Source organism: Monodelphis domestica, chromosome 5 (assembly GCF_027887165.1).
Source record: "Monodelphis domestica isolate mMonDom1 chromosome 5, mMonDom1.pri, whole genome shotgun sequence".
In the NCBI taxonomy this organism is placed as follows: Eukaryota; Metazoa; Chordata; class Mammalia; order Didelphimorphia; family Didelphidae; genus Monodelphis; species Monodelphis domestica.
In genome coordinates this window covers 22,440,581-22,456,224 of record NC_077231.1, presented here as the reverse complement: position 1 = coordinate 22,456,224, position 15,644 = coordinate 22,440,581, and the positions used below count along the sequence as shown (strand labels likewise).

Sequence of the window (15,644 nt, the reverse complement as noted above, 5' to 3'; positions counted from 1 at the left end):
TGGCCCTGGATAATTCTAACCAATTGATATAGCTCCCAGCTGTTCATCAGGTTTATACCCTTTCATATATTCTTTATTGATTTTGTTCTTGATGTGGATTATTTAATCCCCAGAACACCAGTAAAATGTTCAATCTCCAATAGGTTTTCCCTATGTGTTGCCAAAGAATTTATTTGACTCTAGTGGAATGACTTTATTGTTTTAGCATCATATAAATAGTCTTAGGATTTAACTCACTAATAATAAGACATCTCAATAACATAAGTTTCAGGGGTCTTTAAACTTAGATTTATGAACACACAAGAGACCTGTAGATAAATTTTAGGGAATCTATTGACTTGAACAGGGGGGGAATTACATATTTATTTTCAGTCATCTCTTACTGAAATTTCCTTCAAGTATTAATTTATTTACTTTTTAAAAAATCCTTACTTTCTGTCTTAGAATCTAAGTATTGTTTCCAAGGCAGAAGAGCAGTAAGTTATAGAAAGTGGTTATGTGACTTTCCCAGGGTCACAGATCAGAAAGTGTCTGATGCCATATTTTATCCCAGGACCTCTCATCTTTAGTCCTGGCTCCCTATCCACTGAGCCACCAAGTTGACCCTTATGCTAAGGAGGAAGCCCTTTGGAGATAGAATATTCTATTTTTTTCTTGTGAATTCACAATTAATCCAAACCCTTATATTTTATTCCCCCTGATTATACTCTAATTTATAGTACTTTGCCCTATAAAGACTGATGAATTGAAAGAATTCACAAATTAAAGAATCATCCTTTCTTAGAATTAGTTCAAGTGGAATATATCTATACAGAGGATATCTTTTAGTGTAGTGGATAATCCTACTTCAGTCTTAAGCTTTAAAACTTCAAAACCACACTAAAAGACTTTTGGGATGCTTATGTTTATAGCTATAAAAATCTTGGATTTGAAAATGTTATGATTTTCAAGTTGGTCTCATCTCACACATATTCTTTGTGTTTCAGGTAAATTGGTGGATGAAACTGGAGAATATAAGTACATGTATTTTTGCTGTGGGGTGATCGTGACCATAGCTAGCATTTGGCTGTTTATTGGCAATGCTTTCAACTATAGGATGCTGGAAAAGGAAAGAAAGTTAGAAGAAGAAAAACAGAAAAATCTACACCATGCTGACTCCAAGGAAGTGGAGCCTTTGACCAATAAGGAAAACGATGATGTTTCAACGCGAGCTACCAAAGTACTAGATGATCCCTCAGAAAGAGAAACAAATATTTAATGGGAATCATCACTCAGATGTCAGTGTTTCCAATTTCCCTTAAAATACAGGGAAAATTTTTTTAGTTGCAATGATCAGCCATAGTTATTGACCGAGACAGAATTTTGTTAAATGACAAGATTCTAATTAGTTTATTATCAACAGCTTTTTTATTTTTATTTTTTGTGATTGTGGTGGTGGTGAGATTTTGTTGTTGTTGTTGTTGTTGTTGTTGAGTTACAAACATGCAATTGAGTCCAGTGTCATCCATGGCTCTGAACCCTGTGGGTAGGATGTTGATTTAAAGTCTTCCAGTAAGAAGTGAACTTGGTCACAAATATAAAAAGTAAATTCTCATTACTACATTGTCTATTTCATGTACTGCAGGAAGATATTTGTCTGAACCCTCAGGGTGATACTTATTCCCATGGATTTCCCCTCTCCACAGTATTTTTATTTTTTTTTATTTTTTTAATGCTTAACATAAAAGATTGGAATCAAATAAAGGAAGAAAAAAGACTACTACAAAAAGTATTGAGATTATAACCAACACTAGACTTATGTACAAAGCAACCAATAATACTCTTTATGGGATTTTTGTTTGTTTTTATAATGTATGCCTGGGGGCACAAAAATAGATGTATTGTTTTTGCATTAGCCTTTATAGTATGAATGTTAAAATCTGAAGAGAAAACAAGAATAGGTCTTTATTCTAAATGCAATTAACAATTAACTAAATGAAAATGTTTGTATATATATAAAGCAACCTCTGAGAAAAGTGAAATAATTGACCTGCTAAAACAATTACTTTTGAGCCTCTCTGGTTAATCCAAATGTTTTAATGTCAGTTGATTGAATATGAGCTAAAGAAATAAATCTTATCCTTTAAGATTTTTAGTCATTAAAAATATCTCAAAGTAATCAAAAGAGACAGAAAGCCAAGGGAGGTGGCTAGGAATCAGCTGAAGTAATAAATGTAAAACTAGTTTAGCTCTGTAACGAATAGAAGTAACAATTAGGGATTTCTGTTGAATCGATTCCTAATTTCAGGTTACAATTTTATTTTTATTTTATGACAAGTCCATTGACATCATATAGTATAGCCAGATCACCGTCCTGTTGACAGTCTTTCACCGAGGCTAAATTCTGACACCTATACCTAGAGGAAATACTTGAATTGAAGGTGATCATTCTAATTAACTTGACTGTGGAGTCAGCCCACTGTGTCTTCCCAGTGTCCCAGGCACAGAGGTAGCTACTTTAAAATGCCTCAGCATGATAGCACTGGATAATTCAAATTCTGTACCCATCAGACTCAGCTATAGAGGCAGCTGATTGAGAAAGTATCAAGTTGGGTTCTGACCATTTCAGCTATTCCATTACAACTCTATAGATATAGCATGGAATATGATGATGAGAAGCTTGAGTTGCTGCTGTTCAGATTTAAGAACCAGTTTCTCATCTTTGAACCCCTGTAAGACTTCTTGAAATCTATAACACCATTTTAAGAAAAAGTAGATGTTAACCTTGTTTGTTCAAAGTCTATAAAATGTTTTTAAATTAAAAATTTTAATTAGGAAAAATATTAATTTCACAATTTCAATTGTAAATATTAACTTCTATATATCTGAAAATTAATTTAGTGTTATAGTTAATAAAATATTTTATGCCTTCTTACTGGGATGAAATCACCTTAATGATGTCAAATGGAATTTTCTTTCCTTGCTGCTTTTTTCTTTCTTCCTTCCTTCCTTCCTTCCTTCCTTCCTTCCTTCCTTCCTTCCTTCCTTCCTTCCTTCCTTCCTTCCTTCCTTCCTTCCTTCCTTCCTTCCTTCCTTCCTTCCTTCCTTCCTTCTTTCTTTCTTTCTTTCTTTCTTTCTTTCTTTCTTTCTTTCTTTCTTTCTTTCTTTCTTTCTTTCTTTCTTTCTTTCTTTCTTTCTCTCTTTCTCTCCTTTCTTTCTTTCTCTCTCTCTTTCATTCATTCTTTCTTTCTTTCTCTCTTAGGGAAGGTGGCTATTCTGATAGACAATAGAAAAAAAAACCTACATATCAATCTTTTTTGAAACAGTGAATAGTGAGCATCTGATATATGCACTGTTTATTCAAGATACTTGTACGTCTTAAAGAAGATATGTAAAAATTCACATACCATTTATCCTTCCCTTTTATAAAATAATATTTAAGTGTTAGCATATTAAAAAATAAGTTAAGTAAAACAGGATGTGCCAATGTCACAGGTGAACAAATCAGGGAAATCTGGCAAGTTTGAGAGTATATTTAAGTGAGTTGTGTCCAATTCTGATGTTTAATTTAGCTATGTTCATACATTTATGCTTTTATATTCTACTCTGATTTGTTATAACAGGTGCAGAATCACAAATTATCTTTCCCCTCTCTAGACTTAAACACATTTTCAGGAAACAAAAACCTCTTTCATTCTTAATCTCAGAAGATGCATGATTAAAATAATGTGGATCTCATGCCCCAGGAAGAAATGTATAGGAACTTAATAAGTCCAAGTTATGATACTCTTATCCTTCCCATCAGCTCAGGTGCCCTCTACTCTAGTGACCTGAAATTTCATTCACACCTTTTCTTTTTCCCACCCAGTGGGAGGGAAACATTATTATGTGCTCTTGCCAATCAGTTTCTAGTTAAAACAACATTCTGTCATTTGTTGGTTTTAGTCATTGATTCCTGGATCTCAGCACTGTTGTTTGGTTTTTTTTTTTTAATGAAAGACAGAAAAGAATTACTGCCCATCAAATGGGCTTGCAAAATCTCTTAGAGTGACACACTTGCACTGCACTACAGTACAAATATGCACATATAATCCCCATTCACAATTGTAATGGGGATTAAAACTGAACACACTTGAAATAGTGGTATAGATAAACCCACTGGGGCCAGATCTGTGCTAGGGTAACCCAAAGTTATTCCATCAAGATTCGATCCATTTTATTTAATATCTAATCTAGTTATTGTCTTTTATCAGAATCATAGCAAGATCAATGAAGAATTTAAGCCAAGCGTATTCATCATAATGTGTCTCATGAAAGGGCACATTTAAGATTTTATTACTTGACTAATATATGTATTAGTTTTCTCTATTTTGAAGGTTGTGTATATTTCAACTCGGTAGGATATCATGTAATATATAAAATGAACCCACTTAAATCCTCTTGGAAACTTATGTTATTCTGAAGGCTTCTGATGTTATATTGTGAGAACAAAATGTCATAAACCAGAAATGTAGATTATTTCTATTTACACCATACTTTTTTGTACCGAGAAAGAGATTCATTTGCTTTGGAATTTCTTGAGTTGTTCATGGAAAAGAGTTTAATTTTTAAGATTGTAAAAATGTGAGAGACCTGAGTTTCCTACTTATGTACCCATGATTTATCCTTTTTACCACACACAAAACTTCCCTTAATGATCTGCTGTCTTTTTCTTGCACAAAAATTACACAAATGAACTACTGTCAGTTAAATAGTAAAACAAGAATTTTATGTCTTTTTCTCTAGTTGCACTTATCAATCCATTGGATATGCTTCTGCCTAGTCCTTTTTGTGACCCACAGCACAAAGTTGAGACAGGTGGTTAAGATTGCAATGTAGAAAGAAATGTTTGTTCCCCTTTTGTTTAAAGTGGTTCACAAACTTTACCTCAACCTCATATTCTTTCTGAGCCCACGTACCCACATGCTTGATTTTAAATAGCTTCAAAATAGTGATATCCTTTACCTGATAATGTTAGAATAATCACATTAGAAACCCTTTCAATTTATGTATATCTGAAAGACCAATATTGCTTTTGTGAGACTATGGGCAGTACTATGAGATTTTAAATATAGGAAAAATCTATGGCAATTTTTCTTTTTAAAAGAAATATGATTTCTTCAGGAACATCAAGAACAAAATCTCAGAACAGCTATAAGAAAATGCTATAAAAATTGATCATAGCACTAAACTCACTGCATTAGCCATTATAGTCTGAGAACAAGAGAATTTAGTCCTTATGTGGACCAAAACAAAGGGTATCTAAACATAATGATAGATTAAAATTGAATGGAAGCCACTTAATTATAGAGCAAAGAATGATTAGCAAACATATTCCCCAAACATCCCATATTTCTACTATAATTTGTACCATATTTTTACTTAGAAGTTTTCTAGAATTTAGATTTGCTGTAACCTAAATACATCATTTCTAATTGCTAGCATTTCAAGGAAATGCAAATGTTCCTGCCCTAATCCCCAAATAATGCTAAATATGAAAAAATAGCCATGCCATTTTTTATGGAACTCCTTTTTCCTCATTAATAATAATGACATATTTATATAACTCAAGTATCATATATTTTCCCTGGGGCTGGGTTTTGAAGAAAATGTTATTAATTATTATGATTACCAAATTCTATATATTAATAGCAAGTAGCTCATTAGCTATTTGTTGTGATGCAAAAAAATAAAAACTACTTATTAAAGAATGTGTTATCTGATACGCAAAGTTGTACCAATAAGTCCCATGGTTGGTACTGTTTTTAGCAAAAATCACAACAAAAAATATATGATTTAGGCAACTCAATCCATTCCTCTGTGGGGTCCTAAGTTTTCAGTAACTGTACACAATTTATCTCTTATATTACAACTCAGTTTTCATGTTCTCCTTGAAATATATGTATATTTCCTTTTTTCTGATTTGCTTCACCAAAACTGCAAATATCATTTGCTGTTGCCTTGTTAACTTTATGTAAATATTAGAGCTTGAAAGGGATCTTAAAAATTATCTCGTCCTGCCCACGTCCTCCAATTTTCAGATGGGAAAAACTCTGGCATAGATTTATGATGGGACTTGCCTAAAATAAAATAGATGTTAGTGACAGACACAGACTAGAACCCACAATTCCTGAATCTCTCTTCCCAATACCCATCCTATCTCCAGTATATTAAAGAGCTTGTTCCCCTCCTGATATGCTTTAAAATAGTAGTGAAATATTTAAAGTACTGTTCTTGTGCTTATCTAGTCATAGGACTTGGTGTAGTTTCCTATTCTATATTTTTCTCAAATTAATATACTTAGGTTCCCAAACATCCCCTATGAAAGTACACAATTCAGTGAATATTTTAATTCAACAAATATTTATTAAGCATGTACTATATACAGAATAAGACATTAAGGGATGATTATATGCAGGGATGTCATGGAGACATGGAATAGATTGATTTCAATTCTATTTGATTAAGAAAATTTTTATTAAATGTTTCATATATGTCAGATAGTGTAAGTTCTGGGCATACAAAGACAAAAATGAAAGCAGACATTGAGCTTAAGAAAGTTACATTCTATTGGATGCTACTAATGTAATTGTGCTGAAATAATATTTGTACATTTGGCACACATTTATAGTCTGTTTATACCAAAGAGATAGTGGATGTAACATAGTAACCTTCTCTTTCCTCTCTAATTTTCTTTTATCTTTCAGTTTTTACATTTAGATGGAAACAGTCTCCATTTTTAGAGACAAGTAAGGTCACAAATAGGAAAGTGGGAAGTGGCTGATTATTATCAGAACTAAGAATTACAATTAGAATATCATATGGTTCACCAAAGCAATAATTTATTTTAGTTGATAGAATTGGAAAATTAATTGAGTCCCAAAGTGCATCCATCTCTGTATTTCTGCTTTTCTAACATAACCAACTATGAATGTTTTTAAAACTTTATATTTTAAAGTTGGAGATATTGTGTTGGAACTCTTTTCCTTAGTTACTGATATAACTACCTTTATTTCAGCATCAAGGTGGAATTTATTTTGACCCATTCGTTCAAAGAATGCTATGCTATTTAAAATCTGTGGTCAAGTTAGGATGTGAATGAAAAAAGTCTCTGCCTTTCACCAATGAATTTGAATACCCTCAAGTGGAAAAGTGCTATCTAAGTTAGGCGAAAATATTGGCTGTTAATAATATATCATGGGGCTCTACCTCAGATGGAAGTTATTTGAAAATTTGATAGAAATGTTTTGGTACGTTTAAAAAATTTCCATTAGTTAAATTCTTATTTCTTTTTTTCTCTCTCATGACAAGAAATGTTTATAATCTAGTTGTCATTTTAATAACCTTTTTTGGCAATACTGAACCTTGATTTTGTTTCATTATTTTTCATTTCCCCGATGGTCTTTATATTTGTTTGTGAGATCTGCTGATAAAGTAGGTAATGTTCAAATATAGTTTTTAGTGGTATTCCAATTTGGGATATCCATTCTATTTTTACTATAATATACACATATGAAGAATCTAATATCTTCCTCTTGAAGAAAAGATTTCATCATTGTTTTGTGGTGAAATATCAGTGATAAAAGTAAGCTCATAGCTTCTTCTACAATATACCTTGGGAGTAGTCATCCAATCCTTGTACTTTTCCAGAAGGATCTGTAGAAAGAAGGAAGTTAGTCTCTTTTGAGGCAGTTCATTATACTTTTGGCTAACTCATAAAGAAATAATTCCTTACATTAAATCTAAATCAGTCTTTTTTACTACTTCCAATCATTGTCCCTTCTGTCCTCTACAGTTGAGAAGTACAATTCTTATCTCTTGTCCACATAATAACTCTTCAAATCCTTGAAAGCAGCTATTGTTACCTCTAAAGTGTTTTCCAGAGGGGAAAGATATTTCTTAGTACAAAAAAAATGGTGTGAAGTTAATATATAACTCTTGAGTGCATATTTTTTTCCTGAATTCACATATACTACAGAAATCTTATCAATTCAAAGAATGAGATTTCCTCTAGACAGATCCCTCCTTTTCATTAGCAAAAGGGAAAAACAAAATCTCAGATGAAGTAAAATTCAGATAGTTAATAATTAATAAATGTTTGCAAGCATATGTTTTTTTTTCTCTAAAGTACCAATTCAGTATTTATTATATAACTAAGATAATTCTGCCTCAATGGGCACATTTTGTATAGTTTTTGTTTTGTTTGTCTACTATTAAAATGTGAAAGCCACAATTCCTAAATAGGTGACTTACCTTAAATTGATCTGAACTCCTGCCCACCATGACAAATATTCCCTTTCTACTTAAAGCATGCAAATGTTGGCATTGGCCCCTAAAGATAAATGTTATCTTCAGCATCTAGAACTTCCCTAGAAGTTACTTAACCATATTCTGAGTATTTACAATATTTCATACTGTTTTGCTGAGATGAGCAAAACATTATAATGAAAAGAAAGACTATTTGGTAAATGCTTCTCTTCCTGTAAGAAGCTATTTATCGAATTGATTCATACATACGCTGACCTTATATAAAGATCATACTCTTGACATGAAATCTCTTAGAAGGAAAAAAATGCACAGGTATACACTGGACAAAATACTGGATGCAGGGATCATTCATACTTTTTTATAAAACATAGCAGAGAAGAGTGGTCTATATTTTGACCAACATAATTTCATAAGGGGAGCATTTTCTGACAAACAGTGAATTTTGTGTCCTGAAAAAATCACTAGCCATAATCTTTAGAGTATTTCTCAATACTGCCTATTTCTCTTATTGTCTTTCTCTCTTGTTCTATCTCCATCTCATTTTGTCTGTTTCTGCCATTTAAAGGACCACATACCAAAGAATTGCCTATAAATCAATGGGCATATGTATACCCCAGTATATGAGTAATTTCCCTACTCCTATGAAAAGACCTAGAACTGGGGACATTTTTGAAATTGGAATTAAGACCAGCTTCTTGTATTATGTAATACAGTTTTAAAAAAAAACAGACAAAATGGTAAATGAAAGAAATTCTAAAAACCAAAATGGAAACAAACAAAAAACATCTTTGAATTTTCCATTTTCTCCATTTAAAAGGAAAAATATCCCTAATTAATTGGTAAATTGGCTACAATAATTTATAACCATTTAAATTTTAATTTATAACAAATTTTAACTTAAAGTTCACATTCAGAAATGTGTACCCATAGTATCTTATTTGTAGGTAGCATTTACTTAGCAAATATATATATATATGTATATATATATATACGCACACACATACATACACACATACCCTTATTAAGGGCAATCAAACATAATACAAATATTAAAAATCTAGATAATTTTCCAAAATAAATTAATTTTATTCTAAGATTCTATGAACTTATTATTTGACACTCAACCCCTGGGGAAATCCCCATGTGCAATCTGGAGGTAAATAATAAATAAGGTAAATAGTTATATCATGTGTATGTGTGTGTATAAATGGCACTTTACTTAGCCTGAAATCTTTCTTGCTTACTAATTATTTGTCAATATCATGGCTACCTTAACTTCTGTTTTTCTCATCTTAAATTCTTCACAAGTTAAAAAACCCATCTTATAATTTCCAAAGTTATATATATATATATATATACATATGTATGTATATATATATATATATAGTTACATATGTATATATATGTATATATATATATAAAGCCATGGAAAAATATTCTTAATTAATTTAAAATATATATATATATATACATATATATGACATTTTGAACTAACTGGTTCCAAGATCTGCATAATTAGCTGCTTGTGATTATGGAAAAGCATCTCACTCCCACCTCCTGCTCCCTGACAGGTACTTTATTGTGAAGCTTCCCAATTCTGTCCTTGAGGCAGCTTGGTACAGAGGAAAGGGCATGGAGTTTGTAGACAGAGGATCTGGGTTCAAATGCTAACTCTGCTAGTTGCTACCTGCAGAATTTCCTACTCTGTCAAATGAAAGGATTCGATTAAATGATCTCTACATTGTTTTTAGTTCTCATTCTATAATACGGTGATCCTGACATTCTAGGGAGGAAAATGTGATTGGAAACTCATCTCTGTCTGGAGCAAAGTAGCTGTCATCAGGAAAATCCCTTTGACTATGTCCTCTAGTGGGGGACTTGCTTTCTTTCAAGGAACATTAAAGCCTGGTTTAATGGAAAGATCGCTGGACTTGAACCACAAAGTCAAGTCTCTGCTCTTTCTAGTACATAGTAGGGGCTCTATAAATGCTAGTCAATTTGATTATTGCCATTATTATTATCTTAGTTCACGATCTTAGGAAAGTTACTCCCACTCTGAAGTTCAGTTTCTGCTTTATAAAATAGAATAGTTCTGAATATTTCCTTCAGCTAGGGAATGCTGACATTTAAAAAAAAAAGTTGACCTTCATGGTTTTTGAATCATAGAGCATCTACTCTCTATAAAATTCTTAATAAAATATTTTCAATGAACATTACAACATATATAACAGGAAATATGTGATATCTATACTTAGATATAGAATTTTTGTGTGAGTGCCTGTGTGTGTATAACTAAGAGATATCCCCTTCTTAAGGAAATTAAATAAGGCAGGAGGTTTATTAATGGATTTATTTTGTAGGTGGTCTTTATGAAACAACCATTTATAATTAAGTAAATAGTTATGAAGCACCTTCTATGGATAAGACACTATGCTAAGCACTGGGAAAAAACAGACATAAAACAATTTAGTCAACTTAGTCAAGAATTTTATACTCTAATTTGGGAGAAGGGAAATATAAACAATTATTATAAATCAAAATTTATAAGAGCAAAAAAGTCTAGATAAACACATACATATGTAGTTATATATAATGCATATATATATACATATGCACGTACACACCTATATGTATATACAGAAGGGAAAAAACAACACTTGGCTTTAGATGTTTTCATTTCTCATTGATAATTTGTTAATATCATTAGTGCCTTAACTTCCACATTTTCCAGTCTTCTATAGTGGCTCATCTACTTTGCTCAGAAAGAAATGCCCTTCTGTTCTTGTTTGTAAGAAAAAGGGATTTGCTAAAGCAAAGCATTTAAGTGGCATTCAGATTAGATAGCATGTTAACTTGATGTGAGTTCAGAAGGGTGCTCTCAGAACTCAAGCAAGGTATAAAGATTTACCTCCTGCCTTAACCTTTTATCCTAGGGGAGGTGGAAGGAACAGTCCTTATACAATACCATTTGCCATAAGATTTAGAATTGAAAGGGATCATTGATTCATGTTTTAAATAGAAATATTCCCTCAGAACACAAAGAATGATGATTTTAAACCAAAGTCTTGATAAATGTTTTTCCTAGGAAATATCACCTTCCAACATCAAGGAACTCAGACCTTACAGCCTTTCACATCAAGCTCTTATTCCTTAATCATTTCCAGTCATATAGACAGTGCATTAAAGGTCCCTAATTCATCATCATCATTTTATCACAAAACACTCCTTAGCAATAATGAATATAAGGCTAGGATTTATAGGAAAAAATGTGTGTGAGGGGGTAGACTTTAAAATGCTCTTTATAGTTATTTTTCCAAGTTAACTTATTCCTAAATATTATATCCCTGTAGTTACCCAAAATATAGGTGACTTTTGTTGCTAGGGTTTTTCCAACATCTTAATTGCCCATCATTAAGGAATTGATGAGATGGTCATGTGATCAATTTCAGTTGAATGAAATAGCCACAAGTACTGTTTTAGTGGAAAAGTGAACTAAAATTGATTAAGTCATGTGGATTCACTTGGTTTAAGTCATGAATTTGTATCCCTTTTATTTTTTTCCCAAATAAATTATGAGAGTAGACTATCTCTTCTTTAATTTAAATGCTTATTATAGTTTATGATGCAAATAAAAGATCCCCTTTCCTCCACCTTCCTACAGCTGAATGTATTTTAAGTCCTCATTATTCATATCATTGGGGAAATATATTTTTATTTGTTTCTAGAATTTTTATATGTACATAGTAGATTCTACATTTGGTAAATAAAACATTAAAAAGTCTTCCAAAAATAAGAAAATAAATTTTTATAATATCATATTTTATTATTTAACTAAAAGTATTGCCATTTGATTTCTATTAGGAATTCACTGTATTAAGACAACTACAATGTCATCCATCACTGGTCTCTTGTTATACATAATTTTGTTCAATATATCCTAAACCACTCACTTGTATGATGGAAAGAGCATTACCCATGATGATGTAGAAGACTTGAATCTGAGTCTGACTCAGTTCTGATACTTAGCAACTGTGTGTCTTTGAGCAAGTTTCTTAATTTCTCTGAGGTTGTTTGTTCATCTGGAAAATGGGAATAAAAATATTTGCACTGCTTATCTCACAGGGTTGTTGTGACAAAAGTGCTTTATAAACTATAAAGTGCTATATAAATATGTCATTATGTATTCTGAAGCAATTCAGTTGTAGCTACCTTTTCCTTAAAATACAACGTTTTGTGTATATCATTGATATTTTAGAACACCCCATTTAACATAGTTACTGAAATTTATTCCACATTCACTTTTTTTTTAATAAAGTGTCTTCTGAGGTCTAGTCAAATGAGGTTAAGGGACTTGACCAGGGTCACACAGCTAGGAAGTGTCTGAGGCCATATTTGAACCCAGGTCTTCCCAATTCCAGATCTGGTACTCTATCCAATGTGCCACCTGGACCTGCCCCTCTATGTTCACTTTTAAATTATGTATGGTTTGGCCATTGGCTGGGCTAAACACAGACTGAATGTCTTTTAACAGAGAGGCAACCTAGCTAAATTCAGAGATGTGGCCATTACTACATGGTTGGCCATAAGAAATAATCTTTTCTTCCATAACAATTCACAAAGAATAGGGCAAGGAAATGTAATGATTTGTGTTCATGGAGGCAGTATCCACACTGAGAAATCATGGGTCCCCAAAGTATGGACAGAAGGTGTACTTTCTGCATGTAATTTACAATGTCTTTTCAGATGCTGATAGAAAATGTCGATAATATTCTATTCTGCCAGCAGAATGTACATTAGGGAAATTGTGTGGTCAATTTCCAAAGTAGTACTTAGCTAGCATTTGTAAGACTGCCTCTACTTCTTAGTTCATATTCTACTTTGAATTTCCCCATTTCTCTATCCTGTCAGCCAAATATGCTATGCAAATATTGAAATATGAAGTGGCTGTGCTTGATAATACATTTAGAATTACTCTTAATTTTATTTGCTAAATTATAAGTGCTTTATTTTAGCTTACCATAGAGAAATTTTGACAATCATTTGACTAACTAAGGGTGCTACTCATTTTCCCAAATCTTGACTTTAATAGAAAACTTCATCTGCAGAAATTTATTTTTGTAATGTATGCCTAGACTTTTTTTGCATATTGTTAACACTTTATATGTTGTTTTGCATTCTATTATATTGTACTTCGATGATTTTTTCTGATTGCTTATTAAATCCTATTGCAAGCCTGTATTGTGTTTAAGATCGCAAGTTTATGAATATATATTTATATAATAAGACATTTATCTCTATTAGGTTATTCAATTAAAATGAAAATAAATAAAAGCCCCACATTAAGTTTCTGAAATGAAGTCAGTACTTTTTTTTTCTCTGAAAACTTATTAGATACTATTTTAATTGTGCTGTGGGTAAGAATATTTCTATTTTGTCCAAATAAGCCCAACTTGGTATCAGTGATTTAAATACTTTTAGCTTATTCATATACATATACATTTATTGAATGTATTTGTGTATATTTTTGCATATATATATCCTGATTTATTTGGCCTTAAGACTTGGTTTCAGGAATTTTACAGAAATTGGTAATCAGGAAACTAGTACAAATGAAAAAATATATTATTATGTAATATAAAAAATGTATGGGATTAATATGGCCATAAAGAAAAACAGAAGTTTGTCCCAATGGATACAAGAAACCCACTCAGCATGAAAAGAAAGAGATATCTGGGGGAGAAAACACACTCCAAATTAGGGTTTATATAATTAAGTTATATACTCTAAAATTGGGTTTGGATCATTGGTTCCAGATATGACTGGACATCCCTAATTAGATCCTTATTTGGTAAAGATATTCTTAGGGTTACCTCCTGATAACAGGCTTGAGTGATCCTCAAATACAGAGAGATTATTACCCAGGACTATAACCTAGGTGAGCATTTGAGATGACTATCAGCAAGGAAATGACTGAGAGATTGTGTCAATCAGTCAGGAGTTTTATCCAGTCAGAATCTGTGGGCATTAACTGCTTGAAACAGGGTTAATATGGATGAGAAAAGTAGAAAGATATAACCTTGTCTGTCTTTGCTTATATGCTCTATGAGCATTAGAACCATTTACCATAAATATCACATCAAATAATATAAAGGATATAATTAGCACATAAACAAATATATGTGTATATATGTGTGTGTTTGTGGATATACATATGTCTACTATTTATATATATATATATGCATATATATATATGTAATATCACATTTCAAAGGCTTAAATCTGTCCACTTTTTAATAGCCTTAAAATTAAATAATTGCTAGTAATAAAAATAAAATAAAATAAATAAAATAGGAAATAACACTGAGAGGATCAGTCCATCCAAAAGCCACTGTCCTGAGAATGTATTAACTCAGAGACTCATTTGTTTCCATTTAAAATAGAGCTTAAAGAAGCATAGATTTTAAGCTCTAGGATTCATCTCACTGGATAATCCGTGTATCTCATTAATCATAACTGGTTTAGGAAAGGGAGTTGGAGTGGAAAGGAATATTTTTGACTGAACCACACAACTACTTGCTGAAGACCTTACTTAATGACAGATAGACAGATGGACAGATGGACAGACAGACAGACAGTTAAATAGATTGATGGACGGATGGATGGATGGATGGATGGATGGATGGATGGATGGATAGTTGGATGGATGAGAGAGACAGAGACAGAGACAGAGACAGACAGAGACAGAGACAGAGATAGAGAGGCAGAAATATGGATGCAAATAAAGATGGAAGAAGTTACAAATACCATCGATTTACAGTCTTTAAAAAAAATCAAATTTTTACTCAAATACCTTATACATCTAAAAAGTGTTTAAAATCATACAAAGAGCCTAAAGTGAGCTTGCAGAAAATCTATACCTGGCTTATTAAGTGTTTATTAAAATGTTGATGCTATTCCCCCCCCCAAATCACTGAACTATTCCCAAGAATGATGCATTTTTGTTAGCTGTTTTGAGATATTTCTTGATATGAACCTTTTCATAAAATATAACACAAAGCATATTCATTCACAGGAAATGTATGAATAAGCTAAATTGCTGGGACAATTGCTCTTCAATGAATAACAATGGCTAAATACAAGTTTAGGCTCAATACTCAACTTATCATAGTAACATCAACTTATGACATACAGATGATATAATTTGTCTAAATTAATGTTTGTTAAATCATTAGAATTTTAGGGAAACTAATTATAAGATTTGGAATTTTACATGATCTAGTTAGTTCATAGTTATTTTACCAGGTACTTCTCTAGACCAAATTCATGCCTTAACAATCATAGAGTAGGATAAATTTATC

At 31.8% G+C, this 15,644-nt stretch overlaps 1 protein-coding gene across 11 annotated transcripts in view; it reads left to right on the top strand.

Annotated features, from left to right (window-relative positions):
• Positions 1 to 13,639, top strand: part of SLC16A7 (solute carrier family 16 member 7) — a 269,238-nt gene extending 255,599 nt beyond the window's left edge. For all 11 annotated transcript variants that reach the window (XM_056797694.1, XM_056797697.1, XM_056797695.1 and 8 more), the window contains one exon: positions 987 to 13,639. In XM_056797694.1, coding sequence (XP_056653672.1) covers positions 987 to 1,258 — 272 coding nt within the window. In that variant the 3' untranslated portion in view covers positions 1,259 to 13,639. The remainder of the gene's footprint in view (positions 1 to 986) is intronic.
• Positions 13,640 to 15,644: the final 2,005 nt, after the last annotated feature.